The sequence below is a fragment of the Meleagris gallopavo genome, chromosome 33, assembly GCF_905368555.1.
Source record: "Meleagris gallopavo chromosome 33, MGAL_WU_HG_1.1, whole genome shotgun sequence".
In the NCBI taxonomy this organism is placed as follows: Eukaryota; Metazoa; Chordata; class Aves; order Galliformes; family Phasianidae; genus Meleagris; species Meleagris gallopavo.
The window spans coordinates 111,870-134,962 of record NC_139437.1 but is presented as its reverse complement, the minus strand read 5'-3'; the positions used below and the strand labels follow the sequence as shown (position 1 = coordinate 134,962).

The 23,093-nt window shown below is 58.6% G+C and overlaps 2 protein-coding genes across 7 annotated transcripts; both read right to left on the bottom strand.

Moving 5' to 3' along the window:
- Positions 1-1,672: 1,672 nt before the first annotated feature.
- On the bottom strand, positions 1,673-9,958 carry UBE2M (ubiquitin conjugating enzyme E2 M). The gene is made up of 6 exons (XM_085214796.1): positions 9,585-9,958; positions 6,762-6,856; positions 6,556-6,594; positions 5,991-6,094; positions 5,674-5,737; positions 1,673-1,855 (listed from the first exon to the last, which is right to left on the bottom strand). Exons 1-6 carry the CDS (start codon positions 9,691-9,693, stop codon positions 1,715-1,717), a joined length of 552 nt encoding a protein of 183 aa, XP_085070922.1. The 5' UTR covers positions 9,694-9,958; the 3' UTR covers positions 1,673-1,714.
- Positions 9,959-10,256: 298 nt separating this feature from the next.
- On the bottom strand, positions 10,257-22,999 carry TRIM28 (tripartite motif containing 28). Of its 6 annotated transcripts, none has more exons than XM_085214736.1 (18): positions 22,725-22,998; positions 21,272-21,384; positions 21,066-21,198; positions 20,793-20,928; positions 19,881-19,997; positions 18,814-18,928; positions 17,846-17,992; positions 17,585-17,699; positions 17,437-17,507; positions 14,008-14,257; positions 13,867-13,909; positions 13,444-13,512; positions 12,598-12,796; positions 12,267-12,517; positions 11,409-11,520; positions 11,237-11,311; positions 11,014-11,148; positions 10,257-10,907 (listed from the first exon to the last, which is right to left on the bottom strand). In XM_085214736.1, exons 1-18 carry the CDS (start codon positions 22,933-22,935, stop codon positions 10,728-10,730), a joined length of 2,472 nt encoding a protein of 823 aa, XP_085070862.1. In that variant the 5' UTR covers positions 22,936-22,998; the 3' UTR covers positions 10,257-10,727. The 6 variants fall into 6 exon arrangements, 5 of the variants coding, with proteins under 5 accessions (XP_085070862.1, XP_085070863.1, XP_085070864.1 ...); XM_085214737.1 differs by having other exon boundaries at positions 12,598-12,793; XM_085214738.1 differs by having other exon boundaries at positions 13,867-13,906.
- Positions 23,000-23,093: the final 94 nt, after the last annotated feature.

Genomic DNA, 23,093 nt, shown 5'->3' with positions numbered 1-23,093 from the left:
ATTATGGAGAGGATATTGGGACATACTGGGATATACTGGGAAGGACATACTGGGGGTAACTGGGATATATACTGGGAGGAAGGAACATCACTGGTACATACTGGGAGAACTGGGATATGCTGGAGTATATACTGGGGTCTATATTAGGATATATACTGGGATATAATGGGAAGGTCACTGGGATATTCTGGGGGAATTGGGATATACTGGGAGGCACTGGGATATACAGGGAAGGACAATGGTATATACTGGGAGGTACTGGGATAGGATCTGGAGCAGCTGGGGAGCAGAAGAGTCTATGGGAGGCACTGGGAGAGAGTGGGAGCGGGACTGGGCATACTGGGAAGCACTGAGATGAGGAGCTGGGCTATACTGGGGAGCACTGGGGGCAAACTGGAGCAGGCTGGAGGGAACTGGGGACAACTGGGATGCTGGGGGGTAAAAACACAGGGCATACTGGGAGCACTGGGACAGGGAACTGGGCATACTGGGAGTGCTCAGGTGGGGAAGTGGGCATACTGGGAGCACTGGGACAGGGAACTGGACTTACTGGGAGCACTGGGACTGGAACTGGGCATACTGGGAGTGCTCAGATGGGGAACTGGGCATACTGGGAGCACTGGGACTGGAACTGGGTGTACTGGGAACCCTCAGATGGGGAACTGGACATACTGGGAGCACTGGGACTGGAACTGGGTGTACTGGGAGCCCTCAGATGGGGAACTGGACATACTGGGAGCACTGGGACTGGAACTGGGTGTACTGGGAACCCTCAGATGGGGAACTGGACATACTGGGAGCACTGGGACTGGAACTGAGTGTACTGGGAGCCCTGAGATGGGGAACTGGGCATACTGGGAGTGCTCAGATGGGGAACTGGGCATACTGGGAGCACTGGGACAGGAAACTGGGCATACTGGGAGCTCTCAGAATTGGAATTGGGCATACTGGGAGCACTGGGATTGGAACTAGATATACTGGGAGCCTTCAGATGGGGAACTGGGCATACTGGAAGCACTGGGATGGGGAACTGGGCATACTGGGAGTTCTCAGAACTGGAACTGGGTATAGTGGGAGCACTGGGATCAGGGAACTGGGCATACTGGGAGCCCTCAGATGGGGAACTGGACATACTGGGAGCACTGGGACAGGAAACTGGGCATACAGGGAGCTATCAGAATTGGAACTGGGCATACTGGGAGCACTGGGACAGGGAATGGGCATACTGGGAGCACTGGGATCAGGGAACTGGGCATACTGGGAGTGCTCAGATGGGGAACTGGGCATACTGGGAGCCCTCAGATGGGGAACTGGGCATACTGGGAGTACTGGGATCAGGGAACTGGGCAGTACTGGGAGCCTTAGAACACGGACCTGAGAGCACCACCCCACCCCCAATGCCCCCCCCCAGTACAAACCAGTCCACCCCCCCACCCCAAATCAAACCACAGCAGAGGAGGAGGAGGAGGAGGGGGGCCGCCGCCGCTCGTTACCATCGCCCTTTAATCACCCGCGGGGGGGGGGGGTAGGAATCTGGGGGGAGTTTGGGGGGGGGTGGGGAGGCAGAAAGGAGGGGGCCCCCCCCGCCCCCAGGGGGGCAATAAATAGGGGGGGGCGGGGAGGAGGCGGTAGGGAGGGATGGGGAATCGGGTGGGGGGGGTGGGGAATCGGGTGGGGGGGAAGGGGAAAGGGGGGGGGGGGGAGGGAGGGGGGGCTACTTGAGGCAGCGCTCAAAGTAGGTGGCACCAACGTAGCCCCCCCTCAGGGAGCGCTGCACGTTCTGCTCAAAGAGGCGTCGGTTGCTCTGCAGCACTTCTGCAGCCTCCTTGTTCAGGGGGTCCTCGGGATTCGGCTCCTGGGGGGGGCAAAAAGGAGGGGGGGGGTGGTTGGAGGGCATAGGAATTAAAGGAGGGGGGTGTGGAAGGAAGGAATATCAGATATCCCCCCCCCCACACACACACACACTCCTGGGCAAGGTGGTGGGGTGGGGTTGTGTTCTTGCACCCCCATACGGGGTTCGTTGTCTCCATAAAGGGTAACTGCCCCCCCCCCCCAGAGGTGAAAAGGGATAACTGCCCCCCAAAAGGGATAACTGCCCCCCCAAAAGGGATAACTGCCCCCCCCAAAGGGAAAACTGCCCCCCAAAAGGGATAACTAGCCCCCCCCAAAGGGATAACTGCCCCCCCCAAAGGGAAAACTGCCCACCCAAAAGGGATAACTGCCCCCCCCAAAGGGAAAACTGCCCCCCCAAAAGGGATAACTGCCCCCCCCAAAGGGAAAACTGCCCCCCCAAAAGGGATAACTGCCCCCCCAAAAGGGATAACTGCCCCCCCAGAAGGCTAACTGCCCACCCAAAAGGGATAACTGCCCCCCCCCCAAAAGAAATACTGGACCCCTAAAGGTCCACCTGCCCCCCCAAAAGGAATAACTGCCCCCCAAAAAGGGAAAACTGCCCCCCAAAGGTCCAAATGTCCCCCAAAAGGGATAACTACCCCCCCCCCCAAAAGGAATACTGGACCCCTAAAGGTCCAAATGCCCCCCCTAAAGGTCTAACTGCCCCCCAAAAGGGATAACTACCCCCCCCCCCAAAAGGGATACTGGACCCCTAAAGGTCCACCTGCCCCCCCAAAAGGGAAAACTGCCCCCCAAAGGTCCAAATGTCCCCCAAAAGGGATAACTATCCCCCCCCCCCAAGAGGGATAACTGCCCCCCCAAAAGGCTAAATGCCCCCCCAGAAGGCTAACTGCCCCCCCAAAAGGGATAACTACCCCCCCCCCAAAAGGGATACTGGACCCCTAAAGGTCCACCTGCCCCCCCAAGAGGGATAACTGCCCCCCCAAAAGGCTAAATGTCCCCCAGAAGGCTAACTGCCCCCCCAAAAGGCTAACTGCCCACCCAAAAGGGATAACTGCCCCCCCCCAAAAGAAATACTGGACCCCTAAAGGACCAAATGCCCCCCAAAAGGAATAACTGCCCCCCAAAAAGGGATAACTGCCCCCCAAAGGTCCAAATGTCCCCCAAAAGGGATAACTACCCCCCCAAAAGGGATACTGGACCCCTAAAGGTCCAACTGCCCCCCCAAACGTCCACCTGCCCCCCCAAGAGAGATAACTGCTCCCCAAAAGTCCAAATGCCTCCCAAAAGGGATAACTGCCCCCCCCCAAAAGGGATAACTGCCCCCCCAAAAGGTCCAACTGCCCCCCCAAGAGGGACAACTGCCCCCCAAAAGTCTAAATGCCCCCCAAAAGGGATAACTACCCCCCCCCAAAGGGATACTGGACCCCTAAAGGTCCACCTGCCCCCCCAAACGTCCACCTGCCCCCCCAAGAGGGATAACTGCCCCCCTACAGTTCTAACTGCCCCCCCCCCAGGGATAATTACTCCCCCCACACCATTAACGCACCCCTGAAACCCCCTGCCGCACCCCCCCAACCCCCCCATATTTCATTACTACTCCTTAATTCCCCCCCCCCCCCATCCCCAAACCTCTTAAAACACATCAGTGCCCCCCCCCCGCTTTAAGGGACCCCCCCTCAATGTCCCCTCTACCCCTGGGGACCCTCATTGTGTCCCCTCTCCTGATATCCCTTAGCACCCCCCCAACCCCAAAGCCACCAGGTGTCCCCAAAGCCACCAGATGTCCCCAAAGCTGCCCAGGTGTCCCCAACGCCACCAGATGTTCCCAGAGCCCCCAGGTGTCCCCAAAGCCACCCAGGTGTCCCCAAAGCCATCAGGTGTCCCCAAAGCCACACAGGTGTCCCCAAAGCCACCCGGTGACCCCAGAGCCACCAGGTGTCCCCAAAGCCACCCAGGTATCCCCAGAGCCACCAGGTGTCCCCAAAGCCACCAGATGTCCCCAGAGCCACCAGATGTCCCCAAAGCAACCCAGGTGTCCCCAGAGCCACCAGGTGTCCCCAGAGCCACCCGGTGTCCCCAGAGCTGCCCAGGTGTCCCCAAAGCCACCTGGTGTCCCCAAAGCCACCCAGGTGTCCCCAAAGCCACCTGGTGTCCCCAAAGCCACCCAGGTGTCCCCAAAGCCACCAGATGTCCCCAAAGCAACCCAGGTGTCCCCAAAGCCACCTGGTGTCCCCAAAGCCACCCAGGTGTCCCCAGAGCCACCCAGGTGTCCCCAAAGCCGCCCAGTGTCCCCAGAGCCACCAGGTGTCCCCAGAGCTGCCCAGGTGTCCCCAAAGCCACCTGGTGTCCCCAAAGCCACCCAGGTGTCCCCAAAGCCGCCCAGGTGTCCCCAAAGCCGCCCAGTGTCCCAGAGCCACCAGGTGTCCCCAAAGCCGCCCAGGTGTCCCCAGAGCCACCCAGGTGTCCCCAAAGCCGCCCAGTGTCCCCAAAGCCACCCAGGTGTCCCCAGAGCCACCCAGTGTCCCCAGAGCCACCCAGGTGTCCCCAAAGCCACCCAGTGTCCCCAGAGCCACCAGGTGTCCCCAAAGCCACCCAGGTGTCCCCAGAGCCACCAGGTGTCCCCAAAGCCACCCAGGTGTCCCCAGAGCCACCAGGTGTCCCCAAAGCCATCCAGTGTCCCCAGAGCCACCAGGTGTCCCCAGAGCCGCCCAGGTGTCCCCAAAGCCACCAGATGTTCCCAGAGCCAGCCAGTGTCCCCAAAGCCGCCCAGGTGTCCCCAGAGCCACCAGGTGTCCCCAAAGCCACACAGGTGTCCCCAAAGCCGCCCAGGTGTCCCAAGAGCCACCAGGTGTCCCCAGAGCCACCCAGGTGTCCCCAGAGCCACCAGGTGTCCCCAAAGCCATCAGGTGTCCCCAGAGCCGCCCAGGTGTCCCCAAAGCCACCCGGTGACCCCAGAGCCACCAGGTGTCCCCAAAGCCACCCAGTGTCCCCAAAGCCACCCAGGTGCCCCCAAAGCCACCCAGGTGTCCACAAAGCCACCAGTGTCCCCAGAGCCACCCAGGTGTCCCCAAAGCCACACAGGTGTTCCCAAAGCCACCAGATGTTCCCAGAGCCACCAGGTGTCCCCAAAGCCACCCAGTGTCCCCAAAGCCACCCAGGTGCCCCCAAAGCCACCCAGGTGTCCCCAGAGCCACCCAGTGTCCCCAGAGCCAACCAGGTGTCCCCAAAGCCACCAGATGTCCCCAGAGCCACCAGATGTCCCCAAAGCAACCCAGGTGTCCCCAGAGCCACCAGGTGTCCCCAGAGCTGCCCAGGTGTCCCCAGAGCCACCCAGGTGTCCCCAAAGCCGCCCAGTGTCCCCAAAGCCGCCCAGGTGTCCCCAGAGCCACCCAGGTGTCCCCAGAGCCACCCAGTGTCCCCAAAGCCACCCAGGTGTCCCCAGAGCTACCCAGGTGTCCCCAAAGCCGCCCAGGTGTCCCCAGAGCCACCCGGTGTCCCCAGAGCCGCCCAGGTGTCCCCAGAGCCACCCAGTGTCCCCAAAGCCACCAGATGTCCCCAGAGCCACCCAGGTGTCCCCAGAGCCACCCAGTGTTCCCAAAGCCACCAGGTGTCCTCAAAGCCACCCAGGTGTCCCCAAAGCCGCCCAGGTGTCCCCAGAGCCACCAGATGCCACCTGCAGGTGCCCCAGATGATTCCAAGAGGTGCCCATCAACCACCAGGCATCCCCAAAAAGCGCCCTGCTGCCACCAGCTGTCCCCAAAGGCCACCCCGTTGTCCCCAACCCCTGGGTGTCCCCCAACCCCATACCTCACTCACCAGAAAAAGGTACTGCAGGCCGTAGATGATAGAGTTTATCGTCAGGACGGGCTTCCAGTCCTCTCTGGTGACAAAGCTGAGCATCAGAAGTGCCACCAAGGCCACCAAGGAGGTGACCGCTGTCACCTCATGCCAACATTTGAGGCACGAAAGGGGACAACACACAGAAAAAGGGGGAGGAGGGGGAGTAATTCCACCCCGATGGGTGGTCCGGGATTACATTGGGATCCACTTCCATCCATGGCCACAGCAGAGCTGGGGGACACAGCGGTCCCAGTATGATCTTTGTACTGGTCCCAGTTTCCATGCTGGCCCACCTGAGGATGTTGAGGCAGACGTTGCCCTCCAGGTCGATGTTGGGGTGATAGACCATCGTCTCACACTTCACTTTTGGGGGGTCGTGGGGGTAACCCTGGCCGACCTGGGGAGGGGGCAAAGTCACATTCGGACCCCCCACCCCCCTTTACCTCCCGGCCATATTTTGGGGGCTTTTTCCCACCCTACAGCACACAGCTGGTGGCATTTTATGATCACCAACCCCCCCCCAAGGGACGGGCAGTCGATCCTAACGGTGTTTTGATGGCCACAAGTCACGGCCACCACTTTCTGGTTTCAGTTCCAACCCACAGAATGGCCACCCATCCTATCCAGCTGGCCCCAATTCCCCCTCATCCCATCTCCAAGCTATAGGGTGAACACGGGGCCTCTGCTCACACCAGGTCCCAAATCCTTTTGGTGGCCAAAAGTGAGGTTTCGGTAGCCACCCACCTCCCGGAGACCCAACTGTGGGTGCCAACTTAATGGTCATCAGTTCTGGGGACATTTTGGTGGCTGCAGGATGAGGGTTGGCAGCTATGGGGTCACCCCAAGTGTAGGACTGACCTTAAAACTGAAGACAAATTTCCCTCCTTTGTAGAAACCCTATAAGGGAGAGAGAGAAACGTCATCGGGGATGGGGACAAAGGGGGGCGCAAGGGGAGATTCCAAGAGAGGACAAATGGGGCGAGGGGAGAGAGGGATCCTAAAGGGGGAAATGAAGAGGGGGGGTCCCAGGTGGGGGTTTTGGGGTGGGGAAGGGGGAACCCAACCTCGTCAGGGCAGATGAGGAGACGGAAGTGCAGCAGGTCGTCCTGGTCGGAGAAGTCGATCTCGCAAGTCTTGGGCAGGTTGAGCTCGTTGATGTCTGCGGGGACACGTAGGGACATTTGGGGACACGACCCAAAGGGCGGAGCATCCCAGTATGGGCGTACTGGGACCAGTACAGCACCACACCGAGGCCATGCTGGGACAATGCCACAGATGATACTGGGACCGGTTTGTGCCCCACAGTTAGGGAGGTAATGGGGACAATACAGCCCTACACAGGAGCCGTACTGGGACCAGTACAAAGGTCATACTGGGACCTGTATAGAAATCATACTGGGACCACAGTCTGCCCCACACCAGGGTCATACTGGGACCAGTACAGAGATCATACTGGGACCACTCTGTGGCCCACACCAGGGCCATATTGGAACCAGTACATAGACCATACTGGAACCAGTGCAGGCCCCGTACCAGCGCCATACTGGGACCAGTACAGAGATCATACTGGGACCACAGTCTGCCCCACACCAGGGCCATACTGGGACCAGTACATAGACCATACTGGAACCAGTGCAGGCGCCACAGCGGAGCCATACTGGGACCAGTACAGAGATCATACTGGGACCACTCTGTGGCCCACACCAGGGCCATACTGGGACCAGTACATAGACCATACTGAAACCAGTGCAGGCCCCGTACCAGCGCCATACTGGAACCAGTACAGAGATCATACTGGGACCACAGTCTGCCCCACACCAGGGTCATACTGGGACCAGTACATAGGCCATACTGGAACCAGTGCAGGCGCCACAGCGGAGCCATACTGGGACCAGTACAGAGATCATACTGGGACCACTGTGTGCCCCACACTGGAGCCATACTGGGACCAGTACAGAGATCATACTGGGACCACTGTGTGCCCCACACTGGAGCCATACTGGGACCAGTACAGAGATCATACTGGGACCACTGTGTGCCCCACACTGGAGCCATACTGGGACCAGTACATAGACCATACTGGGACCACTGTGTGCCCCACACTGGAGCCATACTGGGACCAGTACAGAGATCATACTGGGACCACAGTATGCCCCACAGCAGGTCCATACTGGGACCAGTACATAGGCCAAACTGGAACCACATGGTGTCCCAGAGCAGGGCCATACTGGGACCAGTACATAGACCATACTGGAACCAGTGCAGGCCCCATACCAGCGCCATACTGGAACCAGTACAGAGAACATACTGGGACCACAGTCTGCACCACACCAGGGCCATACTGGGACCAGTACATAGGCCATACTGGAACCAGTGCAGGCGCCACAGCGGAGCCATACTGGGACCAGTACAGAGATCATACTGGGACCACTGTGTGCCCCACAGCAGGGCCATACTGGGACCAGTACATAGGCCATACTGGAACCAGTGCAGGCGCCACAGCAGAGTCATACTGGGACCAGTACAGAGATCATACTGGGACCACTGTGTGCCCCACACCAGGGCCATACTGGGACCAGTACAGAGATCATACTGGGACCACAGTCTGCCCCACAGCAGGGCCATACTGGGACCAGTACATAGGCCATACTGGAACCAGTGCAGGCGCCACAGCAGAGTCATACTGGGACCAGTACAGAGATCATACTGGGACCACTCTGTGGCCCACACTGGAGCCATACTGGGACCACTGTTGTCCCACAGCAGGGCCATACAGGGACCAGTACATAGGCCATACTGGGACCACATGGTGTCCCACACCAGGGCCATACTGGAACCAGTGCAGGCCCCACAGCACAGCCATACTGGGACCAGTACAGAGATCATACTGGGACCACTGTGTGCCCCACATTGGAGCCATACTGGGACCAGTACAGAAGCTATACTGGGACCACAGTATGCCCCAGAGCAGGGCCATACTGGGACCAGTACATAGGCTGTACAGGAACCAGTGCAGGTCTCACAGCAGAGCCATACTGGGACCACGGTGTGCCCCACAGCAGGGAAATACTGGGACCAGTACAGAGATCATACTGGGACCACTGTAGCACCATAGAAGACCCTACTGGGACCAGCTGATAGGCCATACTGGAACCAGTGCAGGCCCCACAGCAGAGCCATACTGGGTCCAGTACAGAGATCACACTGGGACCACTGTGTGCCCCACACTGGAGCCATACTGGGTCCAGTACAGAGATCATACTGGGACCACTGTGTGCCCCACACTGGAGCCATACTGGGACCAGTACATAGGCCATACTAGAACCAGTGCAGGCCCCACACCAGGGCCATACTGGGACCACTGTGTGCCCCACACTGGAGCCATACTGGGACCAGTACAGAGATCATACTGGGACCACTATACACCCCAGACCAGGGCCATACTGGGACCAGTACAGAGATCATACTGGGACCACTTTGTGGCCCACACCTAGGCCACACTAGGACCAGTACATAGGCCATACTGGGACCACTGGTGTCCCACAGCAGGGCCATACTGGGACCAGTACGTAGGCTGTACAGGAACCAGTGCAGGTCCCACAGCAGAGCCATACTGGGACCACGGTGTCCCTCACACCAGGGCCATACTGGGACCAGTACATAGGCCATACTGGGACCACTCTGTGTCCCACACCTAGGCCATACTGGGACCAGAGCAGGCCCCACAGCAGGGCCATACTGGGACCAGTACATAGGCCACAGCGGGGCCATACTGGGACCAGTACATAGGCCACAGCGGGGCCATACTGGGACCAGTACATGGGCCATAGTGGGGCCATACTGGGACCCCGCCCCCCCAAGTCCCCCTGCCCTTCTCCCCCCCCCACCTTTCTGTATGCGGAGCTGCGCGGCCGAGGCCTTTTTGCTGGTGCCCTTGGTGCCTCCCGCCGATTCCTCCTCCTTCTTCTGCTGCTTCAGCGAGAAGAGCTTGATCATCCTGCCGGGCCGGGCCTCGCCTCACCGGGCCGGGGGCGGCGGACCGGGTTGGCCCCCCCCGGCGGGGAGGAGGCGGCGGAGGAGGCGGCGGTGGAACGGCGCCGGGTGAAACGGCGGAGGCGTTGAGGAGACGGAGGGTGGGCAACGGCCGGCGCCGTTCGGCAACTTCCGGAAAGGCTTCGGGTTTGTCCGGAAGGAACTTCGGTGTTTTCCGGAATGGTTCGGCGACGTTCCGAGAATGTTCGGGTTCTTCCGGATGAAGAGAGAGACTCTTTCCGGTGTTTTCTCTGCTCTTTCCGGTGCTTTCTCGGCTCTGTCCGGAAGTCTCCCTACATGCGCAGCCTTCGGCTTTCTCCGGAAGGCTTCGGTTCTTTTCGTAGCCAATCGCCGATAGGTGCGGCTCTGCCCGGAAGGGGGCGGGGCTTTAGGGGAAACCGACGCCATCTTTGTTGTGGGCACTCCTGTCCCTATAATGGGAGCGTTTTCCCCTTCCCAGTCCCAACATGGGGGGGGGGAGGGGGGAAAGGTGGTATAGGATTGGAATAAAGAGGAGCTCCAAGAGATTAAGAAATAAGTTTATTTATTATTAATACCATAGAGGGGGGACGCTCTCATAAAAAGAAGAGGGAAAACCTCCGTAAAAATGGGACGGCCCCATAAGTAGAGAGGTGTGGAGCACATGATGACCCCATAGGATGAATGGGGAACAATAGAAACGAAATAAAACACCAGGGGGCCAGCCGCGCTGGGTAGCGGGGGCACAGAGAGGCCCCTTCACCTCCCCTCCATCCCACTGCTGAGGACAACAGCTCTACCCCAAGAGACACGCAGAGGTGGAGTGGGGCTGCCCCTACAGGAGGGGGGGGGGGGGGGGATTTATGGATTGCAGGGAGAGTCTCACAGCTTGGGGAAGGGGAGGGGGGGAGAAGTGTAGGGATACCCCTCCCTTAACCCTCTCCCCTCCTCCTTGCTGAGGATAACAGGTCTACCCAGCCAAGTCCGCTGTCCTCCGGCCCAGAGCAATGGGGGGAGGCTCAGGGGGCCACAGGAGGGGCGGGGAGGGGGGCAGGGGGGGCTGCTGCATTGCTTTCAGCCCCTTCCGAGGGCATGCTGGGGTCGAGGAGGGTGGAGAAGCTGATGTTGCTGAAGGCAGCTCTGAGCTGCTCCTGGAAGAAGCGCTGCACGCCCAGGATGGACTGCACGTCAGCTTTGTCCTGGGGAAAGAGGGGAGGGGGAATAAAAAGGGGGTCAGGGGGTGCTGGAGCTCCACCACAGAGACCCCCAGGGGGGCAATAGGGGGAGGAGGGGAGGTCTCCTCACCTCTGTCAGGCGGTTGAATTGGCGGATCATGCGAGCGATGTCAGCGGCGAACTCCTCCGGGCTGGTGTAGGTCGGGGAGAGCTTCCCCTGCAGCTTGGCACGGATCAGAGTCAGGTCGATGGCATCACTGCTCTCCTATTGGGACGGAATAGGATGGAAAGGAAAGGGGGGGGGAACCCCCCTCCAGGAGATCCCAAGGGATCCTGGTAGGTTCAGCACTCACTGTGGAGCTGGAAAGACGGTGGAGGGGGCGGCAGGGCTCGTGGCAGAGCAGCTCCAGTAGCACCCGTTCACACTTCTGTAGGTAAAAAAAATAAAATAAAAATTAAAAAAAATCCCCTTCTCCATCCCTCCCCCCCTCCCCACAGATCCCCCACCCCATCCTTTGCACTCACCTGCTGGTCCGTGGGGCTGAGTGTGGGGAGCTGACCCTCGTCGGGGCCGCCGTTGGTGAGTCCCTCAGTGGGGGGTGGTGGGTCCTGGCACAGCAGGCAGCGCCAGTCGTGGCTATGGGATCAGGTGGGGGGATCCACTGAGAGCCCCACAGCACTGCCCTCCCGGTTTGGGGGTGGTAGAATGGGAGAGGCTTGGAGTTTTAAAGGATTTGGGATCAAAAAGGGGATCAACGGATCACGGTGTGGGGAATCAAGGGGGGGGGAAATGCCCTGCGGGTCACGGACTGGCTGGGGGGATGTGTGAAGGATTGGACAGCAGCTGCCTCAGAAACAAAGACAGCTGAGGCCAACACACAGCTCTCTGTGCGTATCAGGGCAATAGGATCCCAAGGCCCCAAATGGATTGGGATCCCTGATGGAAAAGTTGAGTCCCACGTGGCTCAGACTCATCAGGTTCCCCAAGGATTTGGGATCAACAGGTAGATCTCAACGCGGATGAGGGCTAGGAGGTCCTAGAGGTGGACGTATGGGGTTGGCTCCAGCAGCTGCCACAGTTCTCAGGGTTGGAGGAAAGATTGGGTCCAGGGGATTGGGATGGAGCCCCAGAGGATCCCCTCCCGAAGAATCTGGAGGAGCGACAGCAATTCCACCAGCATCTTCGGGCCAAAGAAGCAGTAGATCCCATGAGAGATGAGCGGAGAATAAAGATCTGACAGCTCTGAGTGATCCCTGAAGGAGCAGCAAGATCCCCGAGATCCACCCAAGGATGGATGCAGAGGGAGATGGGGAGGTGACAAAGGCCAGCAGCAGGGGATCCTAAGGGGGGGGGGGGGGGAGAGAAAGGGGGACCAGATGTACCTGGGGACCACGTGGAGCACAGGGAGGTGGCAGTCAAGGTGGTAGCAGCGCTCGCAGAGGTCACACATCACCACAGCACCGGCCTGGCAGCAGACACGGCAGCAGGAGACGTTACGGTGGGTCCCTGGGGGGGCCACGGTGGGTGCTGGGGGGATTTCAAGCCCTGTCACCACCCCGCTGGGGGGCTCAGGAGGTAGCAGGACGGGTTTGGTGTCCTTGGCGTCCTCGATAGACAATTCTTTCTGCTCCTCCTGGAAAGAGGGACGGCGGGGTGAGATGGGAAAGGATGCGGGAAGCGGAGGCTGGGCAGGGGGGAGAGGAGGCCGCTCACCTTGATAGCAGGTGGGGGTGGAGGAGCAGGCTGAGGCTGCGCCCCCCGTTCAATAACGATGAGGCTGAACTCCTCAGATGAGGTGCCAGGGAAAACACGGAAGACAGGAGGCTGTGCTTCCCCTGACAGGTCCAGTTCCAGGCGTTCCAGGCTGACCCGTGGCACCTTGCGGAGCACGGGGCCTCCTGAGGGTTGCCTGCTGGGGTGGCGGTGGGAAGGAGTCAGGATGTGTGGGGAGCACCCCCCCATAAGCCCCTCAGGAGGATTTTCATGGGGTTTGGGGGCACTGGGAGTCCTATAAGATAGGGGTAAAGGGGGGGGGGAAAAGGGGCCCTCTGAGGGTTGGCTGCTGGGGAGTGGCGGTGGTGGGGGATTCAGGATGTGGGGGATTCAGGATGTGGGGGATTCAGGATGTCGGGGATTCAGGATGTCGGGGATTCAGGATGTCGGGGATTCAGGATGTCGGGGATTCAGGATGTCGGGGAAGCATCCCTAAGCCCCTCAGGAGGATTTTCATCGGGTTTGGGTGCACTTAGGATGGGGGGAAGGAGAGTCTATCCACCCCCTAGGCATGGGAGGACAAGGGACAGGGTCACCCTAGCTGCAGCATGGCAAGGGAGAGGGGGGCATGGACAGGGCAGTGATCCTGGGTCCTTCACCAGCCTCTCAGCAGGTGATGAAGGACACAGAGGTGTCAGCCCTGGGTACGGGGACAAGGGACTGTCCTTTTTGTCCCCACAAAAGACAGAAAGCCTGGAGGGGCTGCATCTCCCACCCTCCCCTTCCATCTGAAGGAGGCGCCTTGGCCCTTTTCCCCTCCTCCAATCCCCAAGCTGTCCTCATTACCGCTTAACGAGCAGCTTTGGAACAAACTTCTCTTCCACCTCCTCGTCGGGAGGATTTGCACGTCTTCTCCTGCATAAAGAGAGCATCAGGGCACTGGTCTGGATGCCAGAGCCCCTAAAATTGGGTTCCCCCAAGCCAGGAGGGGGGGGTGGGAGAGCTGGGATGGAGCCCCACCACCCACGGACGTCGTGGCCCTGTGCCTGGACTTAAAGGGACAAGGGGTGCAAGGTGGCCATCTCTGAGAACGAGGTGATGAGGATCAGGGGAAGGCCAAGAATGGGCTGGCAAGGGAAAGGGATGGCACAGCTGTCCCCTGGACACAGGGCTCCCTGCCCTGTGTGTGTGTGGGGGGGGGGGGGGGGGGCGTTTGTGGGGGTCCCAAAGGCAAGAGCCAGCAGGTGACAAGGGACAAAACACACTCACCTCTTTGCTCCTGTGGCAGCAGGTTCATGAGAGGCATTACCTGCTGAGAATAAACAAAACAAAACAAAGCAGTCAAGGACCACTCTCCTCCTCCTCCTCCTCCTCCTCACAGGAGGACCCCCAGCTCACCCCCACACTCACCCAGCTCCACGTTGGCATCCTTGGGGGTCTCGGACACCTGAGGTTCAAGGCAGGGTGGGGACAGGTCAGGACCCTCAGTTCCTAAGGGACCCTGAGGTGTGTCTGGTGTCTCCACCCCCACATCGTCAGTTTGGGGGTTGCCAGGGGTCTCCTGGCCTTCTTTGTCCTTGGGTTGGGCTGCTTTGGGGGGCTGCAGGAGGGGGGTGGGGGCACACTGTCCTTTGCTCACCACTGTGGCTTTCAGGGAACCCTATGAGAGAATAATGGGGGGGAGAGGGGAGGAGGGGGGCATTGTTAGAAGGGCGGGGCAAAGAAAGAACAATGAGAGAGGAAAAAAAGAAAGGAAGGATGGGTGAAAGAAGGAAGAACCAGAGGGAAAACGGAAGGATGGCAATGAGAAAGAAAGGAGGGATAATGAGAGAAAAATGAAAGAATGGGAAGGAACAATAGGAACAATGAGGAAGAGAAAACAGTGAGAAATAACGAGGGGAGGGGGGGAAAAAAAGAAAAGAATGAGAAACAAAAGAACGACAAAGAAAGGAAAGAAAAGAGGGAGGAAAAGGGCGAGGCAGAAAGGTCGCTCTGAAAGTAATGCCTCCTATTTATCTCCATGGAAACTGCAAGGGCTACAAAGAGCACAATGACACTGTTGGATGGAGCAGATTCTCAGCTAGAAAAACGGCTGCGTTTTCCAACATAGTCACCACCATGGGGCGATCCGTGCAGATGAGCTGCTCCAGACACTCCTTTCGTGCTGTGACAGCTGTGCATGGCCGGCCGGATCGTGGTTTGTCTTTCACGTCGCCGTCTCCTCTGCTGAAACGCACCACCCACCTCCTCACAGTGCTCACGTCCACTGTCAGGTCCCCATAAACGTTCAGCAAGCGTCGATGGATGTCGATGGGAGCGATTCTTTCCGCATGGAGGAATTCAATTACACACCTTTGCTTCATCCTCACTTCCATGTCAGACGCCATTTTTTTTTCTTTCCTTTCCTGCAGCCTGCCCCTCTGCTGCCATCTGTCGCATGGCAACAACGTGTAATGGGAAGGGTGGGAAGGTTCCACCTCTGCTGCCATGCTGCCAACATCCGCCTCCAAGGCCGTGGGCCAATGGAAGGAAATTGGAGGCATTACTTTCAGAGCAGCCATTCCTGGATCGCACCAGACGAAAATCGTTCGTCATTCAGCCCTTGGAAGGTGATGGAGGAGATGATGGCGCTCGTTTTCCAGCCCATGGCAGCGGGCTGTTGTGTCAGCTCTTGTTGATTAGAGCAAACATCCTTCCCAGAGGGCAGCAGGAGGGGTAAAATCATCGCTGCCCCCCCTGCAGGGGGTAAAAATCATCGCTGCCCCCCCCTGCAGGGGGTAAAAATCACCGCTGCCCCCCCCTGCAGGGGGTAAAAATCACCGCTGCCCCCCCCTGCAGGGGGTAAAAATCACCGCTGCCCCCCCCTGCAGGGGGTAAAAATCACGCTGCCCCCCCCTGCAGGGGGTAAAAATCACCGCTGCCCCCCCCTGCAGGGGGTAAAAATCACCGCTGCCCCCCCCTGCAGGGGGTAAAAATCACCGCTGCCCCCCCCCTGCAGGGGGTAAAAATCACCGCTGACCCCCCCTGCAGGGGGTAAAAATCACCGCTGCCCCCCCCCTGCAGGGGGTAAAAATCACCACTGGCCCCCCCCCTGCAGGGGGTAAAAATCACCGCCCCCCCCCCTGCAGGGGGTAAAAATCACCGCCGCCCCCCCGCCTGCAGGGGGTAAAAATCACCGCCGCCCCCCCGCCTGCAGGGGGTAAAAATCATCGCTGCCCCCCCCCCTGCAGGGGGTAAAAATCATCGCCGCCCCCCCGCCTGCAGGGGGTAAAAATCATCGCCGCCCCCCCCTGCAGGGGGTAAAAATCATCGCCGCCCCCCCCTGCAGGGGGTAAAAATCATCGCTGCCCCCCCCCCTGCAGGGGGTAAAAATCATCGCCGCCCCCCCGCCTGCAGGGGGTAAAAATCATCGCCGCCCCCCCCTGCAGGGGGTAAAAATCATCGCCGCCCCCCCGCCTGCAGGGGGTAAAAATCATCGCCGCCCCCCCGCCTGCAGGGGGTAAAAATCACCGCTGCCCCCCCTGCAGGGGGTAAAAATCACCGCTGCCCCCCTGCAGGGGGTAAAAATCACCGCTGCCCCCCTGCAGGGGGTAAAAATCACCGCTGCCCCCCCTGCAGGGGGTAAAAATCACCGCCGCCCCCGCCTGCAGGGGGTAAAAATCACCGCTGCCCCCCCTGCAGGGGGTAAAAATCATCGCTGCCCCCCCGCCTGCAGGGGGTAAAAATCACCGCTGCCCCCCCCGCCTGCAGGGGGTAAAAATCACCGCTGCCCCCCCCGCCTGCAGGGGGTAAAAATCATCGCCGCCCCCCGCCTGCAGGGGGTAAAAATCATCGCCGCCCCCCCGCCTGCAGGGGGTAAAAATCATCGCTGCCCCCCCCTGCAGGGGGTAAAAATCATCGCTGCCCCCCCCTGCAGGGGGTAAAAATCATCGCTTTGTATCCCTGCTTCTGTGATCTCTGAGCTACGATCGGTTGGTTGGAAATGGAAACAAGCAAGGATTTATTTCACAGTCAGCAGCAATGATTCCTTTTCACCATCTGGCCACCCCCCTCCACCTTTGCATCCTTTGGGTTTTGCACTCCCAAGCGTGCAAGCGTTCCACCTTTCCTAAATCCATCAGTACAGACACCTGAATAAACACCTCCCTGCCCTGGAGAGGCTCATTTCTCCCCATGAGATGCAGGAAGGCTGAGCCTGCTGAGCCCTGATGCACACACCTGTGATCATTTAAGGCTTTCCTGCCCCCGTGGGAAGGAGTTTTTGAGGAACTTGTGGTCCACGTAGAAATCCTGCAGCTGCCACGAGATCATCCAAGAGATAAAGAAACCCCACGACCACACAGAGCCCCTTGAGAACCCAAAGCACAGATTTCAAAGGCTGCAGAGTCACGCCACAAGTGGGTGTGCAGCCCACTGCTGGTTTCGTTCACGCTTCTGGTCTGTTTAATCACGGCGACAGAAAGCGTGCAAGGCAATCTGCCGCGACACAACCCCATCCTCAGCCCTCCAAGCCAAAGCTGAGCACCAAGCAGAAAACAGATGATTTCTCACAAAAACTCATGACGACGCACTGCCTGAACCGTTTAGAACCACAGTTCTGCTGGCAGAAGAAGAAACAATGGAGTCTGAGTTTTAACATCCTCTGCAGGCGCTGTTAAAGCACGCTGCTCTGCTGCGTGGCAACAAAACTCCCCAGAACACAGATTCAACCTCTGCTGCCATACCACCACCATCATTGAGGGCCAACAGAATAAAATAGGAGGCACGACTTTCAGAGCAGCCCTTAAAAGAGCAACGTTTTCCCCCCCCAAAAAAAGCAGCCCCGGACCCCCAGGTTACCTGTGAGGAACCCACAGCTGGCAGCTGAGGGCTGAGGGTTGGTGGGAGGCCGTTCTGCGACACGATGGTGCCTGGGAGGGAGGTGAAGGTGTCAAGGGGGGGTTCAGGGTAACCCAGGAGGGCCCCCCTCCCCATTTTCTGGGCTCACCAAAGCTCTCTGCACTCTTGGTCCAAGCGTTGGGATCCCATTGAAACTTCATGTCGCTCTGAGGCTCCACAGGGTCCACGATCATCTTGAGGGCGCGCTGGAGCTGAAAGTGGATCTGGGGGGGTTTGGGGAAGGCAGAGGCAGGGGGCTCGTCACAACCCAAGGGTATCCGTGACACCACAGGGGGACAAAGGGACAAAGCACCCCCCAGCTGTCCCAAAAACGGTCCTGCTGAGCACTGGGACGGGGCAGGCAGCTCACCAGTTTTTTGGAGAGGAGCAGAGCCGTGCTGTTTTCGCTCTCCAAAGCCCAGGAGGTGAAACGAAGGACGTGCTCTTGGTGCTTCTGCAGTTTGGTCATGGCCCAGTGCTGCCTTTCCAGCTTCTCCTGCTGCCCCTCAGTCACCTTCTGCCAGGAGGACACAGCGCTGTCAGGCTATATAAGATGCCTCGGGTCTCAAAGCTTGCCCTCAAAGCTTACCAGAGCGCTGGCAGACGTTTCCTTTTTGACAGGCCCTCAACCTCTGCCTACCCCTGGTTGCCAAGGGCAATAAGATAAGAGGAACGTCCTGCAGTTAAGCAACTGGAAGAACGGGTTTTGTGCAGCCAAATCGCTCTTGGGAAGGGGGGGGAGGGAGCTGAAGGGGCCCTTCCTACCCAGAAGTAAGGAAGCCTGCTGCCCATGCTGTTACCAGTAACAAAAAAAAACAAAGGAGAGTTTAAAAAGGCTCTTCGAACAAAGAATTTCAGGATCCTCCCCACCGTTAGAAAGACTTCAGGATGCTGGGAATTCACCTTGGTGATTATCTCTGCTTTCTATAATGAATCACAGAACGGCCAGAGTTGGAATTGACCTCAAGGATCACGAAGCTCCAACTCCCCGCCACACGCAGGGCCACCAACCTCCACATCTCACAGCAGCCCAGGCTGCTCAGGGCCCCATCCTTGCTGGCCTTGAACACCTCCAGGGATGGACGGGGATCCACAGCCTCTCTGGGCAGCTGTTCCAGCACCTCCCCACTCTCACAGCAAAGAACTTCCCCCTGACAGCCAACCTCAATCTTTCCTCCTTCAACTTCTGGTCAGTTTAAATGCCTTGAATTCCTTATTTCCCATCTTTTTACCATTGCTTTTTTGTTTTTTTGTTTTTCCTCTCTCCTTTCTCGCTCCTCCAGCCAGGAAGGAGAGAAAAAAAGACCCATGAGGACGGTGAGGGGAATCGTGGCTCACCTGGGCGTCGCTCACCAGCACCCTGCCCCTCTTGTTGAGCTCCCTCATGATGTACAGGATGGCTGTTTTCACGTCTACCTGCACCTGCTTCTGCACATCCGACACCTGGCGGATCCTGCCAGAGGGGGAGGGAAGGGGTGAAGGCGGGCAGCATCCCCCTTTGGGGGCAAATAACTTCCCCCCATTGCCCCATAATCATCAGCAGCCCCATAACCCCCCATCGCCCGACAGCCCCCTGCTGCCCCCATAGCCCCCCACCACCCCATAACCCGCCCCCCCTCACCCCATAGCCCCCCACTCAACCCCACACCCTCCCGCTGCCGTGTAACCTCCCTCAGCCCCACACCCCCAGGCGGCCCCTGTAACCCGCCACTGCTCCACCCCCCACCTCCCCACTGCCCCATAACCTTCAGCAGCCCCATAACCCCCTACTGCCCCACACCCTCGGACTGCCCTATAACCCCCCACAGCTCCCTCCCAGCCCCATAACCTCTCACCCCTCGTCACCCCACAACCCCCCCATTGCCCTACAACCCCTAACAGTCCCTTAACCCCCCCACCCCATAACCCCCCCCACTGCCCTACAACCCCCAACAGTCCCATAACCCCCCCACCCCATAAACCCCCATAACCTCCCCACTGCCCCACACCCCCAAGCTGCCCTATAACCCCCCACTCCCTCTCCCACTGCCCCATAACCCTCAGCAGCCCCATAACCCCCCACTGCCCCACACCCCCTCATCACCCCACAACCCCCAGTCCCGTAACCCCCCCGCCCCATAAACCCCCATAACCCTCCCACTGTCCCACACCCCCCTCATTGCCCCACAATTCTCACCAGCCCCATAACCCCCATTGCCCCACATCACCCCATAACCCCCCCTCATCCCCACAACCCCCCACTCCTCACCCATAACACCCCCAGCCCCACACCCCCCCACAACTCCAGGCTGCCCTATAACCCCCCACTGCCCCCCATCCCCTCATCACCCCACAACCCCCCCCAATCCCACAACACCCCCAGCCCCACATAACCCCCCAGGTTGGGGGGCAGCCGGGGCACATACAGGCTGCACACTTCCTTGGTGGAGTGCTGCAGGCTGGCATGTTTGTCGCCCAGCCGTTTCACCAGCGTGGCCAACATCTTGCGTTGGTTCTTCACTGCATCCTCCAGGAACTGATACCTATAAAGGGGGAGAAAATGGGAATCTGAATCGTCCCGCCAGGCACCACTGAGCCTTGGCAGGGGCTCAAAGTGGCCCCATGTGGACGCTGCAACTCATTTGCCTGCAGCAGAGCAGCAAAACCACTCAGTAATTACCTAGCTTCATCGTTTAGCTCGTTAGCTTGCCATTAAAACACATCAGAAAGAGGCTAAAAAAAAGATGTCCCGATTCTGCGACACAGAGTTAACTCAATTAGCTATCTACCTTAATTACCTTAAACCCCAAGCATCAAAAATGCTTTTAATACAACTAACCCACGGGTTGATTCGCTGAACTGACGTTATTTGCTCACCCAATAAACCAAATCAGTCTGAAATCAGGCAATTCAACCAGCTGAGTCATCATCTAACTGAATTCATTACTAAGAAGATAATTACAGGGATTTTTCATCACTCGTGCCCCCAACTCCTCAAGACTTCAACTGCATTTAAACCCCCCCAAAATCCCGACTTAACACCCTGAAAAAAAGAAAAAAAAAACTTAAACCACCCCAGCTAATTAATGATAAGCAGCCTGGAAACAAACCTGGTTTATTAGAACAAAGAAAACTGAGAGATGCTCGTTAGCTGATTACCTGCTGAAGGGAGCGAGCAAGTAGCAATTAATGAGATCTGTTACTGTAATAATTACCAAGTAGCACTAATTAGGGAAAATTAGAGAAGACCGCTATGCTGCTTGTTCTATCCCTTCAACAGCTGATTCAAAGGGTAATTAATCAATTTGGAGGCGCTGATTAATGCTGATGCCACTCACTGGTGGTCCTTGTGTGCGTTGAGCTGGCAGTCCCGGCAGGTCAGAGTGTCACACGTGTCACAGAAGATCATCAGTGGCTCCTGCTTGTGCACGGAGCAGTAGACATTGTGATCCACCTCCTTCAGGCTGTTGTTGGCTGTGGGGTGACGGCAGCGCGATGGTATCGCATCCCAGAGAAACCAAAGGCTCTGTTTGTGACCCCCCCACCCCCACACACCCCCTCCAGGTGCCGAATGATGGTGTCACCACCCCAGGATGGGGACAAAGACAAACCTGCGGCCTTCACCGTGTGATCCTTGGTGTATTTGACTCTCTGGTGAGCCTCCACGCAGGTGTCACACAGAGGCTCTGAGCACTCCACGCAGAAGCTGGTAGCAGGAGCGTTGTCTTCACAGCTGGTGCAGCACTGCCGGGTGACAGCTGTGAGTCTCAGGGATGTCCCGGGGTGCTAATTAACCCCTTAATTAGTTACACCTTACCTGAGTGGAGGCGGGGTTGGCACCAGCCATCTTGGCTCCTTTGTCTTTGAGGAAGTAATTCTCTACCACATCCTGCAGCTGACACTGATGCTTGCAGATGGGGCAGTCGACCACTGCAGTGAGGAGAGCAATGCAGGTCATTATTTATCCCTTCATTACAGCTCCTTCTCCCCACCTCCCAGAATAAATAAGTACCACCCTCACATCGTTAGCAAAGTGCTACCAGCACCCAGCAGAGCCAGAAGACTCAATGCCTTTGTGGATGTTATCGGAGCCCTGGGGCTATGCCTGATATCCCCAAAAAGAGGATGGAGCCTTGGGGTGGGGACTGTGACCCAAACTGGTCCACCAGCTGCACCACAGCCAGGGCTTTGTCCAGGTAAATCCATGACAAAGAAGCTTCAGGCAAAACCATGGCCTAAAGCAGCGTTCCACCCCCCCTCAGCCCTCCCTTCCTTCCTCAGGAAGGGCAAGACATGAGGCAGCACTCTGGGATCCCACCAGAATCTTCTCTGTGGCACGGGAGAAACAGCAAAGAAACCTCCAAACCCCAGCACTGCACGGTGCCCCGCTCCTTTCCATTGTGCTGCATGGCTCCCCGCCCCCTTCCCCATCACCCAGCCCCCCCCCGTGGCACTGGACCACCTTCTACTCCCCCATGACCCCACACTCTCCTCCATCTCCCCCACCAGTAAAGAAAACTCTCCAAATCCCTGATTCCTCTCCACGGTGATCCGTAGCACCCAGCACTCCTCCATGGCACTGCGCAGACCCCACCTCTCCCCTTCCCATGGGGCTGCACTGCCTCATGTCTCCCTCCTCCAGGATACCTCCCGGGCCCCCTGATCCTCCCATAGCACTACATGGACTCTATCCCCCCCCCCCCCCCCTCTCCCCCCAAAGTCCTGCGCTCCCCTCCATGACTCCCAGCTCCATTCCCTGGCGGCCCCCAGTGCCCTCCACTCCCCTCTTCCATCCTTGAACCCCTAAAACCCTCCATCTCACATCAGGGTCCTCCACTCCCCTCCATTTCCCCCTCAACCCCACCTTCTTTCTCTACCCTGCCCTGCCACAACAGAAGCACTTCCATTCACCCTCAGGACCTCTCACTCTCCTTCACAGCAACCCACAGTCCCTCCGCGACCCTCCAATCTCCTCCACAACACCCCAAGAGCCCCCTGCTCCCCTACAAAGGGCTGCATTTCCCACTCCCATAACACTGTACGACCCCCAGCTCCCCTCCCACATAAATCCACAGCCCCCAGCCCCCTCCCACAGAACCCCCCGTGCCCCTGATACAAACCATAGCGATGCCGTTAAGCTGACAGACAGCCCTACAGCTGGAAACAACCACAACGGACCGAACTACTCGCACAGAGCAAATAAAGGAAGGCCTCCTCTCCTCACAGCCCTCCAATCTCCCTCAGGCTCAGCCCATCCCCCCAGGCCTCACCTTGCCCTCCAGGCCCTGAATCCGTCGCAGGCCCCGGGCCCGTCCTCAGGCACTGCCGACACACCGAATGCAAGCAAGGCAATAATCGCGGTTCCCTTTCGGCTTGAAGAAGTTTCCGGCAACTTCCGCAACGTTCTAAAAGATCGACGAGATCCGGGCGCTTCTCGGCCGGGCCCGCAGCTTCCGCAGCCTCTTCTACCGGAGCCGACATGGCGGCCGTTGCTCCCCCTCAGCCCCTCACCAGGAGGACCCAGGAGCGCGCGCGGCCTGAGGAGCCGCCAGCAGCCAATCAGCGCTCTCGAAGGGCTGAGAGGGTGGGGAGAAGGAGAGATTGATAGCGCGGGGAAGCAATGGGAGGTGGAAAAGCGT